This window comes from Pristiophorus japonicus, chromosome 1 (assembly GCF_044704955.1).
Source record: "Pristiophorus japonicus isolate sPriJap1 chromosome 1, sPriJap1.hap1, whole genome shotgun sequence".
NCBI lineage: Eukaryota > Metazoa > Chordata > Chondrichthyes > Pristiophoridae > Pristiophorus > Pristiophorus japonicus.
This window is the reverse complement of record NC_091977.1, coordinates 351,611,415-351,623,022: the sequence shown is the minus strand read 5'-3', so window position 1 is coordinate 351,623,022 and position 11,608 is coordinate 351,611,415. Positions and strand designations below refer to the sequence as shown.

At 52.6% G+C, this 11,608-nt stretch overlaps 1 protein-coding gene across 1 annotated transcript in view; it reads left to right on the top strand.

Moving 5' to 3' along the window:
• The first annotated feature begins 880 nt into the window (after window positions 1-880).
• The window catches only part of tgfbr1b (transforming growth factor, beta receptor 1 b), a 110,374-nt gene continuing 99,646 nt past the window's right edge, over window positions 881-11,608 (top strand). The window contains exon 1 of the mRNA XM_070890485.1: window positions 881-1,148. Within this exon, the coding sequence (XP_070746586.1) occupies window positions 1,001-1,148 (148 nt within the window). The 5' untranslated portion in view covers window positions 881-1,000. The remainder of the gene's footprint in view (window positions 1,149-11,608) is intronic.

Below are 11,608 nucleotides of genomic sequence, written 5' to 3'. Positions count from 1 at the left end.
CAGGCCAGTCAGCATCTGTGGAGTGAGACACAAATGATCAGGACCACAGAACCCAGTTCTCATTCAAGCCCATCGACCTGAAAAACTGTTTCTCTCTCCACAGATGCTGTCTGAAGTTGAATGATCAGCCATGATCTTATTGAATGGTGGTGCAGGCTCGAAGGGATGAATGGCCTACTCCTGCACCTAGTTTCTATGTTTCTATGTTTCTATGCTCTTCCTCCACTTTGGACGGTCTTGGGCCAGGGATTCCCAGGTGCCGTTGGGGATGTTGCACTTTATCAAGGAGGCTTTGAGAGTGTCCTTGAAACGTTTCCTCTGCCCACCTGGGGCTCGCTTGCTATGTAGGAGTTCCGAGTAAAGGTGGGGATGAAAGGAAAGAACAAAAGGGTGTAAAAGTATTGTTCTATGATAGGCAGGAATGATTAAATGACAAAAGGGATGATAGGCAAGGCAAAAGGTGGGGTCTTTCATTGGTTTCTTGAAACACTTCCAGGCAACTTTGCAAACAAAACAGGGGTATAGCGAGCTGGATAGGCTGAGGCAATCAAAGAGCGTCTCTCACAGACACGAGTCCAATCATCCAATCACGGGCTACGAGACAGCATTCTGCACTGAAGTGAACAAAGAGACTCCGGCTAATGAGAGGGCAGGCCTGCGCTGACAACCTATCAGCAAGTGTGTTGACATTATGGTGAACAACGACCAATGAAAAATCACCCACTTTCCATTACTTTCCAATAAAACGTTTCGTTAGATGCAACCAATGAACTGTTGCGTCTTATTGTGTAACGGTGGTTCCTTCCAATAACAATAGGTGGGTTTCTCGTTGGCCTGTCACTGGTGAATGAGAGAGGAGGTTTTGCACAATTGGACCAATATTGACCAATGAGGCGTCACGTAGTCCAGAGCTGTTCCAAGCCAATCAGAGAACCCGTGTCATGGTTTCGATGAGGAGGGGGATCGCGGCGCGGACTCAGCCAATGGGAGCGCTTGTGTCATGCGGCTTTTGCAGCGGTGCCTGGGTTTGCTCGGAGTGGAGAGTAGCGGGTGTCGGGGACGCTGTGTGTTTGTGGCCATGGCCGGAGCCTCTCGCAGCGCGGCGCTCGGCTGCCTACTGCTGATGATCGGCGTCTCCCGAGTGCTGGGTGAGTAATGGACGGGGAGCGGCGGGTTGCTGTTGCTCGTCTTGTAGACATGATGAGAAACCGAGGGGGTATTGTTCAAGAGGGGCCGAAAAGTGAGAGCGGCCTAGTGAAGGTGAAGGGGAGACGGGGCAGTGAGTCCGGCCTTGATGGACGCGGCATTGTTTCTGGGGCGAGGAATGTAAGCGAGTCCCCTGCACCCCTGCAGGAGGGCAGACAGCGCCCCGTCTCCTTGACAACATTGACCCTGAGGTAGCAGCTCTCAGCCCGGGATGGGGGAGGAGGTCAGTGGGTTTCAACACCCTAATGTGGTTGCTATGGTAAATCCAGGGCTCGCAGAACTGACCACCCGCTCCAACAAAGCAAAGGGCAGCGCGGCCGGGAGCTGCGCCACTCCTCGTCCTAACTTTGACCGGGCAGACGGGGTTTGGTGGGGGGTGGGGGAAGAGAGAGGGAGGCCAGGGCGGGGAAGTTTAACGTCTTCCAAAAATGCCTCTTCTCTCCCCAGAAATAAAGAGCCCCCCCCCCCCCCCCCAACAGTTACCCCGCTCGCCACAGTGTCAGGATGGTCTTGAGTTGAGCGGCGCTGGTTCAGACCAACTGATTTATTCTAATTAATTTGACTGGCAGGGTTTGGGGAAAAAGAAAGATTTGCATTTACAGAGCGTTTTTCACGACCACTGGACGCCCCTGCAGTACTTTTTTGAAGTGTAGTCACTGTTGTAATGTACGATGTACAGTTTTAAGTAAAAGGTGGAAACATGCAGCAGAGAAGACAGGTTGGGTATAAACATCTGCATTGTGGATTAAAAATCCTTTCAGTAGTTACACATGTGGCTGTAGCTTTGGGTAAACAACGGAACAATAACTGCCTGTGTTGTAGGACATTAACTGTATAGGCATATCTTTGGAAATGTGATCTTGTGCGATGGTATATTAGTTGATTGTGATGAGAATTTTGTCCTGAGGTTTTGTGTTACTTTGAAAAAGTGAAAGATTTATTTTAAACTGATCCACCTTCTAAGATTGTTAGCAGAGCAGTTTGTTCTAACTGGAGCTGATTCTCTGGCGTTGCACAATATGTAGTTCCTCACGATGTAGCATTGCTTTTCCTTCGTGCGCTACAAAATAAACAATTTGCATTGATGTGTTTTAATGGCAAAGTAAGCCCCGTGCTGCTTTATGAATAGGTGTAATGTCTAAGCACAATTATTCTTGGACATGAGAAAATGGTATAAGTGCAAGTGTTTAAAAAAAAAATGCGCAATGTAGTTGATTTTATATTGGCCTTCTAAGACGAGTTCCAGTAGTTCGGTATCTGAGAATCAGCTGCCAGTGTTTACGTTGTTAAATCTGGTTTCTTCGGCTGGAGGTAGTCTCTGAAACTCGGGGCGGGGAAGCTAGATCTGCAAGTACAGAAACCAGAATCAGTAATGTGGATGCTATGTTCGCAGAATCCGACTTAAAAAAACCAGCAAGATAAAAACTTATGAGGATAGTTAAGTATCGTTAACAGCTAAGATGACTTGTAATCTCTCATTACAGTGAATGTTTGGGTTCCACTCTAGAATTGACATTCACACAAGTAAAGTTTACTGTATAAAAACTGATTATGCATGTGATATTAATATTTCGCTTACGGGACCATGGACATTACTTCACCTAAATACGCAAGTAGCAGGCTAAGAGCAGTATTTTTGTTCATATAAAAACTATACACTACTATGGAAATTTGTTTAGAGGTTGATTGCAAATCTTTTCCCACCAGCCCAGGAATAATACCCGTTTGAAATTCATAGCTAATGCATGACAAAGTTGAGCTGATGCTAATAAATGTAGACTTGATAATACTTCACAAGGAGTTTGCTTCACATTTGCACTGGCTTAAACCAGTAGTCTGTTATCCACAGGAGCTTTGGGCCTCATTGAGTTTGTGACTTTGGTCGTTGGTGTCACAGTAGATTTAAATGTATTTTTTTCCTGAAAGTACACACCTATGTGGCACTTGTATAGAGTGCACTGAGACATGAGGCTGCCACAGGCAAGTAAGTTAGACTCGCAGGTGGATTTGTGTCTGTTAAACCACGGAGTTATGTAATATATTTTATGTGTTATGTCTACATTAGCATCATGATGTTTAGCATTAAATGGCAAGTTAAGATCATAAGTGCACTTTACGAGATGAAAGATTGGACATCATGGTGATGCTGATGTGGATATGTTGTGTCTGGCTTTAGGCACAATCTATCCAAGCTCTGCTTGCTGGACTAACATTATGTAGGAAGAAGGGCATTGTTTGGAGGAATGGAGAAAAGGTATTTTGAAAGAAGCTGTATCGCGTCTGGAACAGTTAGCTTCTGGAAAATTACAAGTGGCTGAGAAATCTGAAAGGAGGAATTGTATAAGGGACATCCAAACTTAAAGTATTACTGTGGTTAGGAGATGGGCGTAAACATAGGTTTAAAAAAAGGGATAAGGTCCTACGAGACGAATTTAAGGAGCTAGGAGTTAAATTAAAAAGTAGGACCTCAAAAGTAGTAATCTCGGGATTGCTACCAGTGCCATGTGCTAGTCAGAGTAGGAATCGCAGGATAGCACAGATGAATACGTGGCTTGAGCAGTGGTGCAGCAGGGGGGGATTCAAATTCGTGGGGCATTGGAACAGGTTCTGGGGGAGGTGGGACCAGTACAAACCGGACGGTCTGCACTTGGGCAGGAACGGAACCAATGTCCTAGGGGGAGTGTTTGCTTAGTGCTGTTGGTGAGGAGTTAAACTAATATGGCAGGGGGATGGGAACCAATACAGGGAGACAGAGGGAAACAAAAAGGAGACAAAAACAAAAGACAGAAAAGAGATGAGTAAAAGTGGAGGGCAGAGAAACCAAAGGCAAGAAACAAAAAGGGCCACTAAATATAAAAGGGCTGCAGGAGGGGTAAAAACTAAAAATCATGGTTTCAAAACTAGGATGAAAACACTACCGAAATGCACGCAGCATTAGAAATAAAGTAAATGAGTTGACGGAACAAATCATTACAAATGGGTATGATTTAGTGGCCATTACAGAAACATGGTTGCAAGGTGGCCAAGACTGGGAATTAAACATACAGGGGTATCTGACGATTCAGAAAGATAGGCAAGAAGGGAAAGGAGGTGGGGTAGCTCTGTTAATAAAGGATGATATCAGGGCAGTTGTGAGGGATGATATTGGCTCCAATGAACAAAATGTTGAATCATTGTGGGTGGAGATTAGAGACAGTAAGGGGAAAAAAAATCACTGGTCGGCGTAGTTTATAGGCCCCCAAATAATAACTTCATGGTGGGGCGGGCAATAATCAAGGGAATAATGGAGGCATGTGAAAAAGGAATAGCAGTAGTTATAGGGGATTTTAACCTACATATCGATTGGTCAAATCAAATCGCAGGGGGCAGCCTGGAGGAGGAATTCATAGAATGCATACGGGATTGTTTCTTAGAACAGTATGTAACAGAGCCTACAAGGGAGCAAGCCATTTTGGATCTGGTCCTGTGTAACGAGACAGGAAAAATAAACGATCTCCTCGTAAAAGATCCTCTCGGAATGAGTGATCACAATATGGTTGAATTTGTAATACAGATTGAGGATGAGGAAGTTGTGTCAGAAACGAGCGTACTATGCTTAAACAAAGGGGACTGTAGTGGGATGAGGGCAGAGTTGGCTAAAGTAGACTGGAAACAAGGACTAAACGGTGGCACAATTGAGGAACAGTGGAGGACTTTTAAGGAGCTCTTTCATAATGCGCAACAAAAATATATTCCAGTGAAAAAGAAGGGCGGCAAGAGAAGAGATAACCAGCCGTGGATAACCAAGGAAATAAAGGAAAGTATCAAATCAAAGACCAATGCGTATAAGGTGGCCAAGGTTAGTGGGAAACTAGAGGATTGGGAAAATTTTAAGCAACAGCAAAGAATGACTAAAAAAGCAATAAAGAAAGGGAAGATAGATTACGAAGGTAAACTTGCGCAAAACATAAAAACAGATAGTCAAAGCTTTTACAGATATATAAAACGGAAAAGAGTGACTAAAGTAAATGTTGGTCCCTTAGAAGATGAAAAGGGGGATTTAATAATGGGAAATGTGGAAATGGCTGAGACCCTAAACAATTATTTTGCTTCCGTCTTCACAGTGGAAGACACAAAAACCATGCCAAAAATTGTTGGTCATAGGAATGTGGGAAGGGAGGACCTTGAGATGATCACTATCACTAGGGAGGTAGTGCTGGACAGACTAATGGGACTGAAGGTAGACAAGTCCCCTGGTCCTGATGAAATGCATCCCAGGGTATTAAAAGAGATGGCGGAAGTTATAGCAGATGCATTTGTTATAATCGACCAAAATTCTCTGGACTCTGGGGAGGTACCAGCGGTTTGGAGAGCAGCTAATGTAACGCCTCTGCTTAAAAAAAGGGGGCAGGCAAAAGGCAGGTAACTATAGGCCGGTTAGTTTAACATCTGTAGTGGGGAAAATGCTTGAAACTATCATTAAGGAAGAAATAGCGGGACATCTAGATAGGAATAGTGCAATCAAGTAGATGCAGCATGGATTCATGAAAGGGAAATCATGTTTAACTAACTTACTGGAATTCTTTGAGGATATAACGAGCATGGTGGATAGAGGTGTACCGATGGATGTGGTGTATTTAGATTTCCAAAAGGCATTCGATAAGGTGCCACACAAAAGGTTACTGCAGAAGATAAAGGTACGCGGAGTCAGAGGAAATGTATTAGCATGGATAGAGAATTGGCTGGCGAACAGAAAGCAGAGAGTCGGGATAAATGGGTCCTTTTCCGGTTGGAAATCCGTGGTTAGTGGTGTGCCACAGGGATCAGTACTGGGACCACAACTGTTTACAATATACATAGATGACCTAGAAGAGGGGACAGAGTGTAGTGCAACAAAATTTGCAGATGACACTAAGATTAGTGGGAAAGCGGGTTGTGTAGAGGACTCAGAGAGGCTGCAAGGAGATTTGGATAGGTTAAGCGAATGGGCTAAGGTTTGGCAGATGGAATACAATGTCGGAAAGTGTGAGGTCATCCATCTTGGGGGGAAAAAAAACAGTAAAAGGGAATATTATATGAATGGGGAGAAATTACAACATGCTGTGGTGCAGAGGGACCCAGGGGGTCCTTGTGCATGAAACTCTTTTTGGGAGTAAACAAAAAACATTAAACCGTGCCCCCCCCGATCTGGGGGAAACACCAAACATTTACAGGCCCTTTTATTTTTTGGGGTTTTTTTTTTGGGCACAAAAACATATTTTTTCTCCAAGTGCCCCCTATAAAAGGGGAGGGGGACACTAAAAGCACCGGCAATTAAAACAAATCAACTTAAAAACATAAAATCAAATTAAAATTTGGTTGCCGGGCGTGATGATGCACTCCAGTCCCTCCGGTGCCCATCTCTCGCGGAAGGCCGCGAGCGTACCGGTGGACACCGCGTGCTCCATCTCCAGGGACACCCTGGACCGGATGTATGCGCGGAAGAGAGGCAGGCAGTCTTGCTGAACAACCCCCTCGACCGCCCGCTGCCTGGACCGGCTGATCGCCCCCTTGGCCGTGCCCAGGAGCAGTCCTACGAGGAGGCCCTCGGACCTACCCGCTCCCCTCCGCACAGGGTGCCCGAAGATCAGGAGTGTGGGACTGAAGTGCAGCCAGAATTTCAGGAGCAGCCCCTTTAAATAACAGAACAGGGGCTGCAACCTCGTGCACTCAATAAAAACATGGAACACGGACTCTTCCAGACCACAGAAATTGCAGGCGGACTGGGAGCCCGTGAACCGGCATAAAAATTTATTGCACGGCACTGCTCCGTACACCACCCTCTAGGCCAAGTCCCCGACAAATAGTGGGAGGACCCCTGCGTAGAGTGCCCTCCATCGGGGACCCCCGCCTCCTCCGGACGGCAAGATGGTACGCCATGGCGTGTCCGGACGGCAGGCGAGGATGGCAAATTTGAGAGTGTGCAGGAGCAGCCCGTACAGGAAACCCCTCCGCGCGGAACTGAAAGGCACGGAGGGGATTTCCCCGAGGCGGCTCAAGTTGTGAGGCGCCGGCCCCCGAGGGAGGTTCCGGGGTTTGGCGCCGATGAGGAATTCCGTCTGGACGGGGGTCAGTTCGGACGGGATCTCCCCACGTGCTTGAGCCTCCTCGATGCACCTAACGGAGTCGGGGCCCAGAGCTCTTTTTAGCGACTCGATGGCATCGGCCGCGTGGCGGACGTTGGCAGAATTTAGGCGCCGCGCCAGCGTGTCTGGCGCCATCCAGCCCGCTCCTCCGCCATCGAGCAGGTCCCTGACCCTGGTCACCTCACCAGCCACAGCCCTCGTCCGACCGCCACCTAAAACCTTGGTCGTGGAGGTACGGATTCCCGAGCAGCGGCTCCTGCAGGACGGCCGCCACTCCAACCGGTGGAGAGCTGCGCTTGGTGGAGACTTTGTTCCAGACCCTGATGAGTTCCTTGTAAAAGACAGGCAGCTCCCGGAGGACGGTCCTGACGCCCCCCACGCTCACAAACAGGAGCTGCGTGTCGTAGTTGAGGCCGTGCTGCTGGCGGAAGAAATACGTCGCCAGAGCACGCCACCTAGGAGGGGGCTCGACGTAAAGGTATCTCTGCAGGGTCTGAAGACGGAAAGTCGCGAGCTGGGTGCTGACGCACACCAACGACTGACCGCCCTCCCCAAGCGGGAGCCTCAAGACCGCCGCAGAGACCCAGTGCTTCCTGTTGTTCCAGAAGAAGTCCACCAGCTTCTTCTGTATCTTGGCGACAAACGCAGGGGGAGGGGTCAAAGTGACCAGCCGGTACCACAACATGGCGGCCACCAGCTGGTTTATGACTAGCGCTCGGCCCCTGTAGGACAGCACTCGGAGCAGTCCTGTCCAGCGCCCTAGGCGAGCGGCGACCTTGGCCGCCAGTTCGCCGGCCAGGCTTCCTCGTCGGGGCTAAGGTAGACTCCCAGATAGAGGAGATGGGTCGTGCTCCAGGCAAAAAGCCTGAGCTCCTCCGGCAGGGAGTCCACCCGCCACTGACCCACCAGGAGTCCGGAACATTTTTCCCAGTTGATTCTGGCGGAGGATGCGGCCGAGTAAATCTCCTGGCACTCACGCATCCTCCGCAGGTCAGCGGGATCCTCTACCGCGAGGAGCACGTCATCGGCGTAAGCCGAGAGGACGACCTCCACGCCCGGCCCTTGCAGAGCCAGTCCCGTCAACCTCGTCCGCAGGAGGCGCAGGAAAGGTTCCACGCAGATGGCATATAACTGGCCGGACATAGGGCATCCCTGGCGCACCACTCTCCTAAAGCAAAGGGGCGCCGTCAAGGACCCGTTAACCTTAATCAGACACTCCGCGGCGGCGTACAAAAGTCTGATCCGGGCGACGAAATGCGTCCCGAACCTGAAAGCGCGCAGAGTTCCGAGCAGATAGTCGTGATCCACCCTGTCGAACGCCTTCTCTTGGTCGAGGGATAGGAAGGCGACCGACAGACCAGCCTCCTGGGAATAATGGATGAGGTCCCGGACCAGATGGATGTTATCGTGGATTGTCCGGCCCGGGACCGTGTAGGACTGGTCGGGGTGGATCATGTGGTCCAGCACGGCACCAAGGCGAGCAGACATCGCCCTGGCGAAGATTTTGTAGTCCGTGCTGAGGAGGGAGACCGGGCGCCAGTTCTTAAGGAGGCAGAGATCGCCCTTAGGCAGCAGGATGATGACTGCCCTGCGCCAAGAGAGAGGCATCTCCCCGGTCGCCAGACTTTCCCTCAGGACCCGCGCGTAGTCGCCCCCCAGGACGTCCCAGAACGCCCTGTGGAACTCCACGGTCAGCCCGTCCAGCCCCGGGGATTTTCCCCTCGAGAGCCGGGCGAGGGCACCGGTCAGCTCCGCCAGGCTTAGCGGAGCTTCCAGATTTTCGCCGCCCTCCAGGCTGACCTTCGGCAGGTCCTCTCACAAAACTCTACGCGCTTCCTCACTGGACGGCTCCGGAGAGAACAGGGCCCCGTAATATTCACGGGCCCTGTTGTTGACGCCCTCCGGATCCGAGACGAGAGAGCCGTCGTCGGCCAGCAGCGTCAAGAGCTGCTTACGGACACCCTGTCTTTTTTCCAGCGAGTAGAAGAAGGGGGAGCCGCGGTCCAGATCCCGCAGGAACCGGATCCGCGACCTCACGAACGCGCCTCGGGACCCGACGAGCTGCAGGTCCTTCAGCGCGGCCGCCTTCGCTTCGTACACCGTCCGCAGGGCCGGGTCCTGGACGACTTGACCGAGACGGGACTCTAGGTCGAGCACCTCTTTTTCTAGGCGCCCGACCCTGGCCGCCCGCCTCTTGGTCGACCCCCTCGCATACTCTTGACAGAAGACGCGGACGTGAGCCTTGCCCACGTCCCACCATAGCCTCAAGGAGGGGAAGCCCCTCTGCTTCCTTCTCCAGTCGGCCCAGAAACGACGGAACGAGTCCTGGAACCGCACGTCCTCCAGCAGCTGGTTGTTAAAATGCCAGTACGCGGACCCCGTCCTCGCGCGGAGCGAAGCGAGCTTCGCCCACACCAGGTGGTGGTCCGAACACAGCACCGGCCGCATGGAGGCCGCCGGGACGCAGGAAACGTACGCCCGAGACACGTAAAGGCGGTCGACTCTGGACCATCCTACTCCAGGCCTCACCCGGAGCGGTCCCTCGCCTCGAGGGTGCAGTTAAAATCCCCCCCGAGGACAATGCAGTCGCCGACGTCGACGGAGCCAAGAAGAGCGGACACCTCTTCGAAGAAGCGCGTTTGCTGCGGGCCGGGCTGAGGGGCGTACACGTTCACGAGATGGAGCGGCACGTCCCCCAGGCGAACCGTTACGTGCAGCAAGCGGCCTGGCACGGGCTCCTCGACCCCCAAGATCTCCGGCTGAAAATGCGGGGCCAGCAAGATGGCCACCCCACTAGAAGTGGCGGTGAGGTGGCTCATGCGGACCTCTCCCTGCCATTCCAGGAGCCACGTGACTTCGTCTCCCGGAACGGTGTGGGTTTCTTGCAGGAAGCACACCGCATATTTCCCCTCCCGCAAGAGCGAAAAATTGTTAAATCTACGGCGTGCCTCTCTGCCGCCGTTGATGTTGAGGCTGGCTATGGTTATCTTCATGACAAGAGCATAGTGCAACCTCTACCTAACCTATTGTGGGGGAGGGAGTTGAGTCGTTTGTTGACCTCCACTCCTTCAGCAGCCCAGCGAGGAACTTTTTGAGCCGGCGCAGCTCAAGGCCTTGCGCCTTTGATAAGGGCCCGCCCGCGGCCATGGTTTTAGCGGCGGCGCGGACGGAAGCGAAGAGCAACACCGGCTCAGACCATCTTTCCAGGGCCAGACGGGCTTGGTCGCGGCGACCCCGGCACTGGACCAAAAAGTCCCGGAGTTCCTTTGCAGGAATGAGGAGGGTCTCAGCGGCGGATGCGAGCAGATCCACCGCCTCACTGGCGATGGACTCGAGATCTTCACCCGCGTCCCCCACCGAGTCCCCGTCCCCCTCCGGGAGGTCGCCGCTAGCAGCCGGCCCGTTGACCGCACGAGGTACGGCAAACGGCCCGGCCGCTCCATCCGGCTCTGGCTCTGCCCCGATCCCACCCCCAGGATCGTCGGCAGAGGAGTCCCCACTGGGCTCTTTTAAAATTGGTGCTGGGTCGGGAAGCGACAGCGGAAGGGGTTCCTCCTCCGCCCCAGGAGCCGGGGAACACGGAGAGACCTGGTTTAGGAAATTCTCCAGGTCCACCAAGTCCCTCAGCTCCAAAGTAGGGGGCGAGGGTTGTTGTTCTTCCCCCTCCCCGCCGCCACCCCCTGGCCCAGCGTGTGGATGTATATTACAGTTGTCTGCAGTGTCAATTTCTGCCAAGTCGAGCAAATCCCGGGGGAAGTTGGGTATTGGCTGGGTGGCCTCAGGTTCGGCCTTTTCGGCCCCACCCGCCTCAGTCCTCGGGACGCTCGACCCGGCGGCTACGCATTCTTCCGCTGGCCCCACGCCCCCCACGACAGGCAGATCTTCCACGTCATCCCCGGGAGGCAGCGGCTGGGCAGCCTCGACTGCCTCACCCTCCCCGGGGACAGATTCCTCTCGCCTACAGCGCAGCTTGGGGGCGCTGGTGGGGGACGCGGGACACGCGGCGGGCACCGCCTCCTCCACGGAGGGATGTTGTTCCCCCCCCCGCCTCATTGGAGCGGCGCCTCCTTTTTTTCCCGGGGGCGCGCGGAGACAGGGAGACACCCGTGTCTGCCGAGGCCTCCCGCTCCACTCCCCCCTTTTTCTTGTCTTGCCCGCGCCCGAACCCCTCTGGTATTGATCGAGGGCTCGGGCACGGGCTCAGGGCACCCCGCGCTTGCTGGTGACTGGGTTGGGCTGTGCGCGGTGGTCAAACTTTCTGGCACACTGAGGGGACCCGCCTCTAGATGTCTCGTCTT